At 40.4% G+C, this 18,106-nt stretch overlaps 1 protein-coding gene across 1 annotated transcript in view; it reads right to left on the reverse strand.

Annotated features, from left to right (window-relative positions):
* Positions 1-2,934: 2,934 nt before the first annotated feature.
* Positions 2,935-18,106, reverse strand: part of CCDC81 (coiled-coil domain containing 81) — a 69,649-nt gene continuing 54,477 nt past the window's right edge. The window contains exons 11-15 of the mRNA XM_072610626.1: positions 15,727-15,899; positions 14,383-14,461; positions 14,032-14,258; positions 6,974-7,099; positions 2,935-4,688 (exon numbers count right to left, since the gene is read on the reverse strand). Of these exons, the coding sequence (XP_072466727.1) occupies positions 4,547-4,688; positions 6,974-7,099; positions 14,032-14,258; positions 14,383-14,461; positions 15,727-15,899 (747 nt within the window). The 3' untranslated portion in view covers positions 2,935-4,546. The remainder of the gene's footprint in view (positions 4,689-6,973; positions 7,100-14,031; positions 14,259-14,382; positions 14,462-15,726; positions 15,900-18,106) is intronic.

Genomic DNA, 18,106 nt, shown 5'->3' on the forward strand with positions numbered 1-18,106 from the left:
GATGAGTGGAGATCATCACCAGAAGGAGTATCAACTTCAATGAGGTCTTGAAAGTATGAGTCTATGTAATCAAATTAGAGGGCATGTAAATACTGTTGTCATTAGCAATCATGATGCCTTTTTTTTAGGGTTAAAAGTGTCCTACTGTGATGCCTCATTCATGGTATTATGATCTTGGATTTTCAAAGGCTAAAGAATTTTCAAAGGCATATATAAATATGTATATATGTATATATATACACACATATATATGTATATGAAATGAGTGTGAACTCTATTGTCTTTAACTACAGTCCAAGGGACAAGACAGATCAGGTGTCTATTAGAGGTGGCTACCAGACAATGAATACTTTGGGCCACAAAGAAGCAGCATGATACAATGAGATGAGCATTGACTCTGTTATCAGAACATCTGTACTAGTGCTAGTAATCTGTGTGACCTGGGGCAAATCACTTCAGTCCTGTGGAATTCAGTTTCCTCATTTGACAACTGGGAATTTGAACTATATGATTTCTGAGGTCTCTTCCATCTCTAAAACTATAATTCTATGGCTAAATCATGGAGGGTTTGTAACATATATTGTTGGAAGTATCCATACTGGGGAGAATCACAGGTCTTCCAAGCATTGTAATAAGATCCCAAATTACTTTGCATCCCTCCAGTCTCGTCTGACCACTACAATACCATTATTCAATGAGTAGCATAAATGCTTTTTTTCATATATAGTGAACAAGGATCAGAGACTTGGAATGACTTGGCCATGGCCACACAAAAGTGTGCAACTAAAGTCTAGGGCTGTTTCCACTGATTCAATCGTGTTTTCTCATTCCTGATAGTTTTCTCTGTCATTGGCATTGTATGCTGTGAATATCTATGTGCTCTACCTAGTAATTATAGATCCCTCTGATGCTCTTTGAATTAAACTTTATAAGAGAAATTGCTGAGGCCCAAAGGCTGGCCTCCTATGTAGGATTCCTCTCCATTGTTTGAAAGACACTCTGCTCTAAAATATTTCCTCTATGCAAGTGTCATAATGTTTGAAATTCTACCACTGGAGCTATACTCCTTGGAATTCTTCTCTCTTTAAAATTTTCTTGGAAGAAGTTATTCATTCAACAAAAACACACCAAGTTACTACTGACTCAACAAATGTCTTTCCTCATAACAAGAGGAATGAAGGCTGCAAGCAATTGTTAGAAGCTAGTGTTAGGTGGAAGTGGATCCAGTACTCAAGTTTCTAAAAGGGCCCAGAAACTCAGTCATCAGAGACAGAAGACAAGTCCCATCCACATCAAAATGCTTATTTTTGTGTTAGCAAAAAACTGAAAACAAAGTAGATGTCCACTGATTGAGAAATGGATGAATAAATGTTGGCATTTGAAAGCAAAGGAATATTTTACCTTAAGAAATGATGACTATGAAGAATTCAGAAAAGCATAGAAAGACTTCTATACACAGATGCAAAGTCTTGGAAGCAGAACCAAGAATATAATAGTACACAATGACTACAAAGACGTAAAAAATTAGAAAAAATGAACTTGAATGCTATATAATTACAATAAACAAGCTTGTTCCCAAAGATGAGTTGGGGAAAAAATGCATCTCTCTCCCTTACTTGTACAGATGGGGGACTCCGGAGATGAAACACTGAATACACCATAAGATTCAGGTGCAATGTCAGTTAGCTTTAGTAAACTGCTTTTTTTTTCTTCCTTTTTTGTTACAAAGCATAGTTCAACTAAGAAGGAAAGAAGGGAGGAATATTTTTGAAAAAGAAGGTAAGCTCAATAGAGATTTTAAAAGGAAGAACACAGAAATGGGAGGTGAGACAAAGAAGACAAATTCCCACCATGTAATTCTGCCTACACTCAGTCTTACAGGGTCCAATTAATTCCATTAACACACATCATTATTTTGTGCCTCTCCAACATTCTTCCCCTGTATAAATTCCCCAAGCTAGAAGGCATAATAGATAAGACTGCTGGGCCTGGAGTCAGGAAGACCTGAGTTCAAATCCTACAGATAATTCTGAGTTGGTGACACTAGGAAGTCTGCTTCAGTTTCCTCAAACTGTAAAAAAAAAAAAATGAGAATCATAATAGCACTTAGCTCAGAATTGTAAGAATCAAATAAGATAATTTTTGTAAAACACTTGGCACAAAGCCTGGCACATATCATTGACTTAATGCTAATTTCCTTCCTCCTCTCAATGCCCCAAGCTTCAAGACTGCACACACTGTTTAGATTTTTTGTTTTATTCTTTGTTTTTTAATACAGTTATGAGCTTTGCTTAAGATACATCTAATATGTAGGAACTTCTGAGAGAGAGGACATAATTCAGCCCATGGAACAGCTTCCTAATAAGCTGAGCTGCACCACAGTGGCGTGGATTCACTTGGGAGGTCGTAGGCTCTGCATGCTCAGAGTATTCGGGCAGATGCTGCATTTCTCTTCCAAATGAGCACATCACTCCCATGATATCTGAGGTTGTGGGTTTGCAATCGTTCTCATCTGAACAAGGACACCACCCACTTCTTAGTGCCACCCCAGGGCTGTAAAGTAGCTCTAACCATCTTACACAAATTGCATTATTAATAAATGACCAGTGCTGGCCAGATATTGACAAGAAAGACAAAAGACGAATTAGACTTCTAAAAATGACTTTTAAATGCCCTAAAACTACAGTTATTATGGAAGAAGCTATAGCAGCTGCCTGCTCAATAAAATCGGCGCCGGAGTGTTATCCCTCTTTTTGGAGTCACCTAAGTCACTTCACCCTATTTGCCTCAGTTTCTTCATCTGTGAAATAAGCTGGAAGGAAATGACAAACCACTCCAGTACCTTTGCCAAGAAAACCCCAAATGGTATCGCGAAGAGTCAGACATGACTGAAACGGTTCAACAACAAATAACAACTTGCTTATACACAATAGATGAGAATTAGGCTGATCTTTATTAAGCTAGGAGCTTGGCTAGGATGTAAGTTACAAAGAAGCAAATTTCAGATCAACATGAAGAATTTCCAACCATTTAAGCTGTCAAACAGTGCAACACGATGCCTCCAGAATTAGTGAGTTCCCTGTTATTGGAAGTCTTCTTAAAGCACAGGCTAGATGACTGCTTGTCAGGGATGGGATTCATGCTTCAGGTAGGGGGCTGAATCACTTCACCCATGAGGTCCTGTCCAACTCCAAGAATCTAATATTTTGTGTAATTATATGATCATATGCTCTCCTTCAATGTTTGCTGATGGCACAATCTATGCATCCAGCAAAGACAAAGTATAAAAAAGAAACCAATTCTGCTTCAAATAATATTGTGATTGCAATGTGTCACACCACTTCAGATTTTCTCTTTCCCCTTTCTGTGTCCAGCTGGGGCTTGAAGGGGAGGAGGAGGAGATAGTAGTATGCATGGTGGAAAGAGAAGAGTTGTGTGGAGGTTTTATGGATGCACACATGGTGTTTGGAGTGCAGATGGAGGCAAAACTTATGGATGGCTGAATTAGTGGATGGCTGGTCATGAGGAGGGAGAAGGGAGAGGACAACATTTAGAATATACTGGCTTGTCAGTATTCTGACAAGTGTGTCCTAGATGAAAAAAAAGCTGATGAAATGGTCTAACCAATTCATGGCTGAGTGACAAGAGCAAAGTAGGAAATTAAGAACCAGAGGGGGGAGGGGGGCTACCAAGACTCCTCCAGTCCTTTTACCTGGGATCATCCCTCTCTGATCTACCTTCATCTCCCTTCCATGCCTCCACATCTCCTTCCTGGTAAGATTTTTGTTCCACTAATGTCAGAGAATTGGACCCCTGCTCCCCACGCTGCCTGGACCTCCCCCAGAATTCACACCTGTTTGATCTTCACTGAGGCTTTCTGTTTTCTTTTTCTACCTTCTGCTCTTACCAGACAATGCCTCAGGCCCCTGAGCCTTCGACTCAGGTCCCATTAATTCTCTCAGTCTTGGGCCCCACTTGTGATTATGACACCAACCCCAATGCTTCCAGTGTCCTGGAGAAGATAGAGTTAGATAAGGGGTGGACAGTTGCCATTATGAAATGCCATGCACAGGTAGGCACTTTGAAAAATATATATTATAATAATGCTTACTGTGGCACAAAGGAATAAAGTGACTTGCCCAGAGTCACATAGGGGCAGAGATAACAGTAGCATCCCAGTCCAGTGTCACATCTCACAAATTTTACCAAAGGACCAGGAATAACCATTGGTCCCATCCCTGGGACCTGGGGGCCTAAGCCAGTGGTAGTCTAGCCCTTACCACCATACATCCTCCTTAACTCCAAGCAGACAGAAGTACTGAAAATCAACTAGGGTGACCAGGTAGGGGGGAACCTATTTTTCCCATTTGATTTTTTTTATGTGAACTCTACTAGAGAACATAGAGAAAAAGACTTCTAAAACTGAAGGCACAAAATAACCTCATAATATTGTTTTCATTGAGGTATGATAAGCAGTCCACAGTCACATCACCACATCCAAAAGAGTAAAACCTTTCCCCAGGAAACCCAGGCCCAAACATTCTTTTTAAGCCAGCAGTCTGGAGCCATGTAAGTGTCTGCTCATCGGCCACAGGTTACTTTCCCCAGAGTTGTTCAGACGCTTCTTACACTGGCAACAACGTCGATATTTCTCACATTGATCCAGGATGAACAACTTGTCAGAAGCCCTAAGGATATAAAGAATAAAAATCCATCACTTCCATTCAATTTAGCAAACATCTATTATTATATACAAAGAACTGGTATAGTGGTATATAGTTCATCATGAAGACTGAGAATTCAAATCCCATGCCCCTGGGTCACACACATGTGTGTGATACACACAGGATGGTTATGTGACACCGGGCAATTCTCTAAGATGATACATTACAGAGTAGGTGCCAATCTGCAATGGTAAAGGGAGATTCCTAACCATGAGTTCCCTATGTCAGTGAAGTAATAGCGACAACAAACATAGACAAAGACATAGATATCGCATGTTTCTGGAAATTGTAATGACTAACAGAGTGGCCATCCAAAAGCCTGGTCAGAGGCCTGGTGGATAAGGACAAAGAATGGAAAGTTGAGGCATTTATTCATTTATGCAGCAATGCATTAAGTACCTACTGTGTGTAGCACAGTACTAAGCATTGGGGGAAAAGGCAAAAAGGAACTCTCTCTCTCTCTCTCTCTCTCTCTCTCTCTCTCCATATACATATATATATGTTATATGTATATATATATATATGTGCATGTGTGTGTATTTGTGTGTATACACACACACACACACACACACACAGCCCCAAGGCCAACTCTCTATCCACTCTGAGGCAGTTAGATGTGCAATGGCTAAAGCACTGGACCAGAAGCCAGGAAGGCTTGACTTGAAATACACAACCAGACACTTCTCCTAGCTATGTGACCCTAGGAAAGTCTCTTTGCTTGTGTCTCCTCCAGTTTCTTCATCTCTAAACAAGGGAATATCAGTAATAGCACCGACCTCTCAGGATTAGTGTTGGGATAAAATGAGTTAATATTTATAAAGCACTTTGCATACCTTACCATACTGAATGGCTGCTAGCTATTACTATGACACACAGCCTCTCTATATTCCACCATCATCGAGATTAACCATTTCACAGAAATCGCAGAAGATTATTGACACATATGCTATGTGTAATACATATGTACTATTGTGCAGATACGTATACATTTCTACATATAAGCTATATATGTTTTTATGTGTGTGGATGCATAACAGTGTACATGACATATCCATGGAAGTATGCTCAGTGCCTGCTGTCTATTCTGGAGACATTTATTAATTTATTAATAACCATAAAAAATACAAGAAAATGTGGGATATGGGTCAAGGAAAGAGCCAGGCCAAGGGTGGGGGACCTGTGGCCTGGAGACCACATGTGGCCCTCTAGGTCTTCAAAAGTGCAGCCCTTTGACCAGAAGCCACATGTGGCCCTCTAGGTCCTCAAATTCAAGACCAAATCTGGTCAAAGGGCCACACCTGAGGATCTAGAGGGCCATGCCAGTCAAAGGGCAGCATTTGAGGACCTAGAGGCCTCCAGACCACAGGTTCCTTACCCCTCATCCAGACAAAGGACTCTACAGAAATTTGAAGTTGGAGAGATAACTTTCAGCCAGGGGAGACAAGGAAAGATTCATGTTGGAGGTAGCACCTGATTTAGAGCTTGAAAAAAGAGAAGGATTTCAATCATTCCAATAGCAAGAGATGAGGAAGAAAGGGTATTCAAGGTATGAGGGATGACCTAAACATGTATGAATATACAGAATAGGAGAGGGCAGGGTGAGCTTGGGGAGCAACATGGTACCCCTTCCTTTGGAATGTAGACTGCAGAAAGGAAAGAAAGATGAAATAAGACTGAAAAAGTAGATTGAAACCATATTGTGGAGGGTACTGAATGCCAATATGTAGATCTGTCTTCACTGTTTAGGCAACGAGGATCTATTAAAAGCTTCTGAGCAGAGGCAGTGATGACAAGATTGAGGTGCTAACCACAAGTATGGCATGGCATATTTGAACATAGCAAGCATCATATATGCTGTTATAATGTATACTCCAGGAGGAGGGAAATGTCTTATTTACCATTTTTCTCCCCTTTTATGCCAAGTACTGCTCTGCAAACTATAATAGGTGCTTAACACGGGCTGACTAAATGAATGAATACACTGTCTGTTCTTCATGCCCATCCACCAGTGCTCTGACCAGGCACTTGGATCACCATTCTGCCAGTCAACACCATTTCCAGAAATGAAATTCCTACTCTCCCTCCCCTACTGTCTTCCAACATTGAGGGCACCTCCATTCTTTGTCTGGCCAAGAACACTGCCACACAGAAAGAAAGTCAAGAGAGAATGGAGAGGCAAAGATGAGAAAGTCAGGGAAATGAGACATGGAAGGCGTTGGGTTCACGTTGGGGCCCTCACTGAACCTGACCGTTTAAAGATTTTCTCCTCCATATCCCGATGCCTCTTCAGCTCAGCACTCTTCTCCCAGTTGTCCTGCAGACCTTGGTTCATCTTCATTGTCCTCTCAAGCTCCGCCATTCTTTCTGCCAAATGCCTAGGCAGAACGAGATACATCAGCTTTAGACAGATGCTACTACAAATACCAGCTGACAAAGCCCTGGTCAGATTCTTAGGCCTTCTCCTGCCCTCCCTTCAATTTGAGATCGTGTTGCAAATGGAATGTTTTGGTTGAGTTCAATCATCTCTGAGAAAGAAAAGGCTCTGATTCTGGGTCTCCTTTTCTTCCTCTGTAAAACAAGCGGGGAGAACGGCATGATCACTACTGTACTATCCTAACACCATACAACTCAAGAGTTCTCAGACGCGATTCAGGCTGGCAAGTCATTTAAACATCTGTCTGCCTCAATTTCCTCATCTGTAAAATTGGAACAACAATATGTCTACTTCCCAGGGTTGTGAGAGGAGATATGTATAGTCTATATAAATATCGAATATTAACATTAACAGAGGCCAGGGAATAGGCCTGTGATTTCAGAGCTCCTGGCAATGAACTTCCTCTTTTGATGGGGTCAGTACCTTCTCAGCAACTTATAGTCTTAGAGAGCTACTTACAGGCCTGAATGGTTAAATGACTTGCTGACAGTCATCCAGAGTTTGGGTTGGAGGCAGGTCTTGGACCTTGGTCTTTCTGACTCCAGGGCCAGCTTTCTATCCTTTTTGGATATCACCACTGGGCAGCTGGGTAGTGCAGTAGATAGAGTGCTGAACCTGAAGTCAGGAAGACTTGAATTCAAATGCTCCATCAGGTCCTTCCTAACTGTGTGACTGTGGGCAAGTCACTTAACTTGTATCTCCTGTAATTTTCTCATCTGTAAAAGGATATCAAAAAATATAATAAAACCACTTTGAAAACATTAATGCACTGTATAAATGCTATCCATTATCATGAAAGTCAGCCTCTCTACATTCCACATCATCAAGATTTACCATTTCATTGATGTCACAGGAGGTTAGAATTGGAAAAGACATTAGAGCATAGAAGGTAACCTACTCAGTCTATAGACTGAGAGTAAGGGCCAGCAAGGGAAAGGAACTTATCCAAGGTAACCAAAGGTAAACTGCAGAGCCAGTGCTAGCACCCAGATCTTCTGGCTCCCAGGTTAATCAGCGAGCTTTCCATTATCTTAAGTGGTTTTCTAGAGTTTTTACAGACCTATTGTTTCCTGAGTCCAATATATACTGAATTTAATGGAAATTCACCCCCTAGGGGATCAATAGTCACAAGCTTTCTCCTGTGTCATCATGGCCCTTCTAGTGGTCCCTATTTTAATCTCACCCTGTTGAAGTCATTGGGGGAAGAAGGGGCAAGGGAAGGACACAGAATTTGGCACAGAAATAAACTGAGAGGGGGAAAGCAAATAGGCATCAGCAAGTGAAACAGGCAACTTCTTTGTTAAGCAAAACAAACCTTCCATTGCCTGTGAGGCTGTGGACCCAGTAATGTATGCAGTGGTGTCATATTGGCAGGGAAATGAATGGGGCATTATTTGTTTGACCTCCAGATACAAAGATGTTGTGTTTTCTCAGTCTCTAATAATTAGAGCTCACATTTCTCTAGCAGTCTGCATTTTAGCTGACAGAGGCCAACTCTCAAACCCCCCTATGAAGCAGGGAGGGCAAGATGATGATCCCCATTTTCTAAAGGAGGAAACTGAGGCAAAGGGAGCTTCTGTGAAGGGACTTGCTAAACAACTTTCAGTGAGTAAAAGGTTTGAGAAAAGGCCCTTGCCTCCCTATTTAATGCTCTTTCCATAGCACCATGTTGCCTCTCACATACTCTGCGGCCTGGTTGAAGATGAAAGGTAGTATTTCTATGCAATCAGAGTGGCCAGGGTCACTTAACGGGTCAGACATGCAGTCCATAGAACACAGAGTGCTCTAATCTCCTTTAAGAGACAACACGCTGAGGCCCAGATAGGTAACGTGAACTAGTTGCCCAGAGTAAGGTAGTAAATTGGGTGAGCATAGCTAGGGCTAGACCCCACATCTCCTCTTAGACCAGCCCTCACTCTAATATACCAAGCCACTCTCTCCGATTTATTGTTTTATTTTCAATTCTTCAAGTCCTCATAAAAATATCAAATAATTTTTAATTTCCATACCTGTTTATTTTGTTTTAATTTTATCTGGGGTTTCCAAAGTGAACTCCCAACTACACACTGAACTGAGGATAGACTCGCTGTGCTTTAAACTAGCAATGGCCACTAGGGGTCAGGATTCTCTAATAAAAATGTTAGCAATAGTTACATTCATCTGCATTTTGAGTATCCTTACTCTTTCCTCCGTAGAATCATAGGATGCAAGAGCTAGTGGGGTCTTTCTTTGAAAGAGCACCTTATCCAGCCCCTTGGGTAGAGGAGGAAGCAGAAGCCCAAAGAGACCGAGCCACATTTTCAAGGTCATACGGGATCGTGGATCTAATGGAAAAACATCCTCAGAGATCATCTAACCCAAACCCCCTCATTTTACAGTTGATGAAACGGGGCCCAGGGAGGCTAACTTCCCTAAGATCACACATGTGGGCTGTGCCAGAGGGGGGGATATGAACCCAGATGCTCTAGATTCCAGAAGCAGCGCTACTTTTTTTTTTTTAACTTTACTACACACCATGTCACTCAGTAACTAATGGTAGAAACAGTACCGTGACCAAGGCCATGCAGAGTTCCATTATAATATTAAAGTGGGCCCCTTTGTACTAGGCAGCTTGGTATACTGGGAAAAGAACTGTATTCCGACTCAGAAGATATTATAATGATCACTTCTCTCTGGGCCTTACTTCCTTCAACTATGAAAAGAGAGACATAATATTTGTACTATACCAACCTTACCAGGCTATTGTACAAAAGGTGATATGTGACCCTCATTGAAAAAAAATGGGCAGGAAAGGCAATGTGTAAGATTTATGGAAGAAGGATTAGACTGATTTTTCTGGAACCCAGAGGGCACAACTGGGAGCAATGAGAGGTAAAGAGGCAAACTGAGGTTTAATATAAGGGAGAACTTCCTAACAACACATGCTGTCCAAAAGTGGAATAGATGACCTCAGAGGATGATGAATTTTTTATCAGAGAAAATCTTCAAGTAGAGGCTAGAGAACCACTTCTCAGGGCTATTTATATCAGAGAAGAATGCCTTTATGTTAGAGGAAGACTTCAACATATATGTTGATGTTCCCTGAAACACCCTAACCTCCTGGTCCTTCAGTCTCCTTTCAACTCACAACCAATTTCTTCCACTACACCTCAGTCACATACAGAGATGGTCACATTCTGCATCTCTCCATCACCCAACAAGGGTTCCATCAAAAACTCCCAAATCCCTTTATCAGATCATGGCCTCCTGTCATTTCATCTTTCCCTATGTCTAATCCTGGGCCATCTCCAGTTATCCTGATGAATATCTGGTCACAAGTGCAAGTCATGTCATCATTTCTCTGATGTCATAGTCTTCTTCGAAAATGGAGGATGAACACAACAACCCCTCTTAGCCCAAGTTGGCATCTTAAGCATGACCTCCATATTTCCTCTATCTCTGCAATACTTTCTCAGGTCATTAAGTCTACTCTGGCTTCAAGTTCCTTCCTTCTCTTCTCAATCTTATATAAACTTTTAATCCCATAGGTAACCAGTTCAGCTCCACACTGTCCTATACCCTAGCCTAGAATCTCTTAGCTCTTGTCCTATATTCATCCCCTTCTTGGATGACTATCACCGTCCACCTTCTTCCATTCTTTCTCATGTGCTCATGAACAGAAGAGGAGAAACTGAACTAAATGGGCCAACTAACAAATTTATGTTAGCTAATCTCAACGGGGCTTTCACTGTAGCAAAATAATCTTTTTTCTCCCCACAAAGTTGTTCCAAACCTCTTCTCTCAAACCTCCAATGCCTTCCCCTCCCTCTCAGCTGGGGCAATAAGCCACATTTATGAACTTTACTGTGTGCCAGGCATTCTGCTAAGTGCTGGAGATACAAATACAAATTAAAAGAAAAAGAATCCCTACCCTCAAGGTGCTTACACTCTACTAGAAGACAACACATCATAAGGAACTGCAAAAGAAGGGGAAGGAACATTCGCATGGCCTCATAATTTTGCTGAGAAAATAGAGGTCATTTTGTGTATTTAGTATTTTATATATTCTATATGTATATTTTATCTTCTTAATTAGACTATAAGCTCCTTGAGGGCAGGAAGGGACTATCTCATTTTTGTCACTGTATCTCCAATACCTAGCACTAGTACCTGGCATTCTGTGGACTCTTAACAAAAGTTTGCTGATTGATTAATTCCTGCTCAAAAAGGATTTAGATTAAGTTGATCATTTCTACTACTTACTTATTATATGATTGTGGGCAAAGTATAATCCATCTCGGCTCACATATAATCTCATCACTATGCTGTGATTTCAAGTCTTAATTGATACCTCCTCCCTCAGTCTCCCCTCTTTGGATTGGAGAGCTGGAGGGTAGACTACCAAACTCCTCCTAAAGCCTTCCTTTATAGAGGGTACAAATTGGACTTTTGGTTCCCTCCACTCTGCTGCTCTGCCTGGTTTCAACTCCAAAACAACATATTCTCAGGTACCCTCTTGTTTAGCAAAAACTCAAACAGCACAAACTATTATAGATGAAGATTCAAGTTTCTCTCTTTCCTCCATGTCCCTCCCCCAGCTTTCCTGCCTCCTTTTGTGTGTTGTCTCCGCTCATTAGATTGTGAGTCCCTTGAAAACTAGGGTTTCTTTTTATCAATTGTATCCCCAGTGCTTAGCACAGAGACTGGCACAAAGTAGGCATTTAATTTACTGGATTGGATTGGTCTTCAATTTACCTGTATCTATGGAATGAATGGATGGGATTAACTAATCTTGGTCCCTTTTCTGACCCCAAATTATATGTACATGAGAATATTAGAAAGGAGAAGGTGTGGAGAGAGAAACAGTTCTATGGTCTTTTCTTTTAGCGTAAGTTAAATGATTAAACTGTAAGCACCTTGAAGGCAGAGACTCTCTTTCCTAAAATTTCCATCTCCCCAGTTGCCAAGTACAGGGTTCTGTGCCCAGAAGGCCTTGAACCAATGTGTTAGAATTGGCAACAGGACTGAAATTGATAAACCTCCTTTCTCTGAGGAGGAAACTCAGCCCCCAAAATATATAGCTTATAAACAATAAGCTTACTCTTGAATCCAGAACATGTCTCCTGACTGCAAGTTCAATGTTAGTGTAATTTCCCAAAAACTCTCTGGTGTCATGAGCTCCTCTTTTACTGAATCTTGGCAACTTAGCCCCAGGTTCATGTTGCTCTGCCCCAACCATCCTCTCAGCCAACTCTGCCCAACCATGAAAAATCACTTCCCCGTTGCCCTCGTATGTCTTGCCAACTCTAGGAGTCTTTTTTACCACCAACATTACAGTAGTCTCAAGGTCATATAACAATGAATTTCTGAAATCCACCTGCCCCTATTATCCATGTCATGGGCAGATTCTGTAACACAAAAGCCCAGAGACCTAGGATAGCTACTACTGAAATCCAAGAACCATATGAAAGACAAATGTTGAGAGACTGTGGATTAAAATATTATAATAATACAATAATCCTTAGAAGCTCTTGTTGGGGGCAGCCCAGCAGGAGGGAAATCCCCCAAGAGGATTAAGCAAATATAAGCACTTCAGAGAACCACTGCTGGGTTAGCCAAAGCCTTTCATTCTTCATCCTTTTTATTCTCCTGAAAAAAAAAATAAACAATCTTTAGCACTCAGTAAACACTCTCTGTGTTTGTTGAATGCTTAGAGAATTTCAAAATCTGCAAGAGAGGAAACAGACCTTAGAGACTTTCTAATACAATTTATACTTGAAGACAAAGTCCTCTCTACAATATCCCCAACAAGTAGCCCCCGAGCCCAGGGGTGGGGAACTTGAGGCCACATGTGACCCTCTAGGTCCTCAAGTGTGGCCCTTTAACTGAATTCAAGTCCACTACCCCTGTCCTAGCCTCTTCTTGACACCTTCCAAAGATGGAGAGCTCACTACCTATCACAAGAAATGACATTCTTCTTTTAGATGGCAGTTCACAGTTAGATTATAGCAATTCTTCTTGAGGGTAGTACAGGCAGTGAGAGATTTTCTGTGGCAGCATTAGACAGGACAATATGGGGAACCAAGAATATTCCCGAGCTGTCTGAAGCTAGTATAATAGTGGTTACCTGCACTCTCCCTGAGTGATGACGGAGGAAGACTATGGAACTGTGGGGTATATGGGAGGTGGAGGAGCAGGGATCATGATTGACTGATTGAGTGTGACATTTTTTACATCCTTTCATCTATAGGTGATCCATAGATTGTTTTAGTAGTATTGGGGGAGGGGGCTGAAGTTAAAATGAAGCACCATGAATATAACTCTGCCTTTAGTCACAATGTCTACTCATGGTTAGTGTGAGTAAGGAGTGAGAGTTGGATGGTGGTGATTTAGAGGCATTTTTCATTCTCACTAGGTTATCTAACAGGTCCATGAAATGAGGAGCAAGGTAAGTAACCACAGAGAGGGTGAAGAGACCACATGATCAGCTCCAGAATGGCCAATGCTACAGTGTAGGACCACGTCTGACCCTGGGGCAGAATCCTGAGCTCCTACATCCTCGTCCTCTGTCAGCCAAGTTAGCCATGACCCACTTATTTTTGCTTAGAGTTTGCATGTCTTTGTGAGTGTGCATGTGTTTGGATGCACACAGTTATGTTCTGTATGTCCATGTGTGCATGCCTAGGTTGTATGAAGAGATGGATAAATGCGCATTCACACCATACATTCTATTATGAGCATAAGGAGGTGCTTTCAGGTGCATGTGTGCACTGTATGTATGAGCCCATAGTGTTCCAGACCTTTTCCACATGGACTACGTGTGCATGCATTGGATGTATGTGTGCATGCAGATATTTATGGGAATTGGTTCAGCTCAGTTCCCAGAGTCCTTACTCTCTCTGGGTCTTCTGCAACATTTCTATATCCCGCCTCTGGTCCACCAGCTGGCGCAGGATAGCTGTCCTCTTGTGGTCAGCGACAGCTTGCAACTGGTGTTTCATGCACTTTTGTTCCCTCTGCTTTCTTTCCGCCAAACGTTCATTACTCATATCCATCTTCCCGAAAATGGGCTCTGATGAATCCGGCTCAAACACGGGCAGTGGAGGTGGCCTGTTCTTTATCTGGATCAGTAATACAGATGCAGAGAGAGGGAGAGTTTTCCCAGGGATCCAATACTCAGATTGGACAAGATAAGCTTATGCAGAGCGCACAATGTGACGCTTTAAGGGTTAGGCTCCTTCCTACCTGGACATCCAAGGCCCTCTTGTAATATTGTGCTTCTTCCATCCTGTCTTTTAAGTACTTTGATCTTTGGGCAGCCAGACTAAGGATAAGGAGAAAGGACAAAGGTTTATCCAGTTTTCCAAGAAATATAATTCATCATCTTTGATCAATCAATAAGCATTTATTAAACATTTAGGAAGTACAAGGAACTATGTGCTGAGAATATAAAGAAAAATTAAGTCTTCAGCTTTAGGAATGACACCCAGGTGTGGTATTTCTTGTCTTTTCAATGTCAGGGGAAGGGAACAGAAAGAATGAGAGAATTTAGAATTGAAAATAAAAATTAAATTTTTAAAAAAAGGAATTGAGACTCAGTGCTGGGCACTGCAAAGAAAAAATTGGATGCTATCACTGAGAGGTAATATTTTTAAACAGACAAAAATGCTGCAAAAAGGCAATATGCAACTAAAAATATAATACTGTGAATGTTTATAATCAAAGTATGTCCCACTATATATAAAGCTTAACATAAACAACTATACTGACAAACAGATAAATTAAGGTGTGATTGATTATTCACTAAACAAAAACTATTGCCAAGATTTCTTTAAGTAGATAATTTCATCCTTAAAAGATGATTCCATTTGCATGCAGCCTTTAATCAAAGTGAGGTGCACTTGTAAGCCTTATGTTAGCATATATTTGATATGTTCATTTCCTAGAATATACTTATTTTAATTCAATAGATGTCTCCCAAGCTCTTAACTCTGGTTGTGTCCATCCCTTACTATGGGAAGGATCATTCATAAGTAAGGTACAGGCATGCTTTTTTGATGATGGAGTAGAGATATCAAACTCACTCACCAAAATTTCTGTGTAGGAACCAGATTAAAATAGAATTAAAATGCTTAACAAAATAAAATGACATAGATAATGTTAAATTGTCATTTTCTAACTCAATATATACTCTGAAGGGATCATTTCTATTTGATTTTGACAACACTGATATAAAGCGTAGCACCATATCTGCTCTGTTTATATCTCATCTAACTATTTGTGCCTAAATGGGAAAAATGACAACTCACTGCATATCTTATGACCTTGCCTGCATCTAGTGAGTGATTCCAAAGCACTTAAAATGACAGATGTTACAGAAAGACTACATAATGATCATGCTAATTAAAACAATAAGAATAATAAAAATCATTTCTACGTTGAGATTTTGCTCTGTGAAATAGCTTCTGTTGAGGCCAGTTATTACAGCTGAGTGGTAATGAGAACAGCAGCACAGGAGCAAGTCCCACTAGGAACCATTAACATTAAAACTCACATTCTAATATTCAGAGAAAGGCAAACTGGACTTACTCGTCAGTGAGCTGTACTTGTTCTAGGCGGTCCATTAGTTCAGCATTCTGTTTTTGCTTTAATTCCATTTCTCGTCTGTTCTCCATTTGTTTCAGAAGACCTTGGCAATATTCCTCTTGTTTAGCAGAATTAATCTCAGGACTAAGTGGTCGTTTGTCAAAAATATAGGATTTCTGGAATGAAGGAAAAGCAGTTCATTTATACTAAGAGCACAAACAATTAGAGATGAAGAGTTAAAAGTCTTCAGTCAATCAATCAAGCACTAACTGGGTGTTCAGCTCATTACTGGCTGCTGTGGAAAGACAAAGAAGTGGCTCCCCAACCTCCAGGTTGTCATATTCCTGCTGTAGGGGGGAAAACAAGACATGCAAACAGGAAACAACCAGAAAACAATTACTAAGTTATAAGTACAGTAGAAAGTAGCTCAGAAAAAAAAAGATACCAGCAAAAGATAATTCATGGAAACACAAGATTGAAAGCTGTAAAGAGAGTAGGGATATAATGCCAGAATTACAGAATCAACCAATTTCCAAGTTGGAGGGGATTCTCAGGGGTCATCCAGTCCATCCTACACCTGAAAAAGGATCCCTTCTATTTCATACACACCAAGCAGTTATCCAGCCTTTGATTGAAGACCTCCAATGGGAAGAAATTCTCTATCTCTTAAGGTAGTCCATTCCCTCCTTGAACTACACTAATTATTAGAAAAGACAGCTAGGTGGTACAGTGGATAGATCACTGAGTTTGGAATCAAGAATACTCATCTTCATGAATTCAAACCCCTCAGACACTTATGAGCTGTATGACCCTGGACAAGTCATTTAACCCATTTGCCTCAGTTTCCTCATCTCTACAGTGAGCTGGAGAAGGAATGGCAAACCACTCCACTATCTCCGCCAAGAAAATTCCAAATGGAGTCACAAAGAATCAAACACAATTGAAAGACAACTAAATGGAACTGAAATACAGAACTTCCAAGAATTCCTGACAAAATACCAGAATTGCATAGGAATTTTGAAGTACAAAAACAAGAGTCAAAACAAGCATAAAAAGGCAAATGTGAGTAAACTGTCATAAATGACTAAGCAAAGATAAACTGCTCACTTTCTAATATGGAGAGATAATACATGTATTCCCCCTCAGAATTCTATCATCATAAGGAGTTGCAGATGGAAGTCTAATTAGACAGAGGGCCTAGAAGTGATTGTTATATTGATGATTTAAAAAGAATAGAAAGGAAGGGGGAAAAGAATATACTATGATAGGGAAGAGGAAATGTGGGGGAAATTATCTCACATAATTAGGGTGCACAAGTAAAAGACTATACAAACAAGAAGGAACTTGTTCATCTGAACTTGTGAAAGGAGAAAAGAATAAATGCATAATGAAAGAGAGAAGAGAGAGAGTTGGATACAGAAATACATCCTCCTTAATTGGGGAAAAGGAGATAAAAAATAAAAGGGAAATGAGGAGAATTAGGAGCACAGATTAAAGGAGGGATGAATTTTAAGCAAAAAACAAACTCTTAAAAGGGGGGAGGAAACAAAGAGAGAAAACTATAAGAGTAGGCTTGTGGTAAATGTACAATTAAAAATTATAATGTGAATGGGATGAACTCAACTATAAAATGAAAGAAAATAAAATGAATTAGAAAACAGAATTCAACAATAAGTTATTTACAAGAAACAAAATAAAAAGATGTACATAGAGGTAGAATAAAGGGCTAGATCAGAATCTATTATGCTTCAACTAAAGAACTAATCCAATCATTCCAAAAAGCAAGTAGGAATTATGCCCCAAAAGGTATTAAACAGAAAACTCTGTCAGACCCAGTGATATCACAACTAAGTCTATGCCCCCATAAAGAGCAAAGAAAGAGAAAAGTGGTCCACCACATGTACAAAAATATTCACAGCAACTATTTTTTTTTGGTGGCAAAGAATTAGAAAATGAATGTGGGGGTAACCATCAATTGGGGAATGGTTGAACAAGTTTTGGTATATGATATATGAGAATGATGGAATGTTATTATTCCATAAGCGATGATGAAAGGAACAGTTTCAGAAAAATCTGGAAAGATGTGTATGAACTTAGGCAGAATGAAGTGAGCCAAACCAGAGCAATTTATATAATACCAACAATATTGCAAAAGCAAACAACTTTGAAGCCTCAGGAACTCTAGTCAACACAGTGAGCGATCACAATTCCAGAGCACTCTATGATAAAACATGCTCCCCACCTCCTGAAAAAAGGGATGATAGTCTCAGAAGGCAGCTTGAGACACATTTTTCTTTACACGACTGACACAGGAATTTGTTCTGCCCTACTGTACCTATTTGTAATAGGGGTTGTGTTTTTCTTGGTTTCTCACTTACAGGGA

This window comes from Notamacropus eugenii, chromosome 5 (assembly GCF_028372415.1).
Source record: "Notamacropus eugenii isolate mMacEug1 chromosome 5, mMacEug1.pri_v2, whole genome shotgun sequence".
NCBI classification, from domain to species: domain Eukaryota; kingdom Metazoa; phylum Chordata; class Mammalia; order Diprotodontia; family Macropodidae; genus Notamacropus; species Notamacropus eugenii.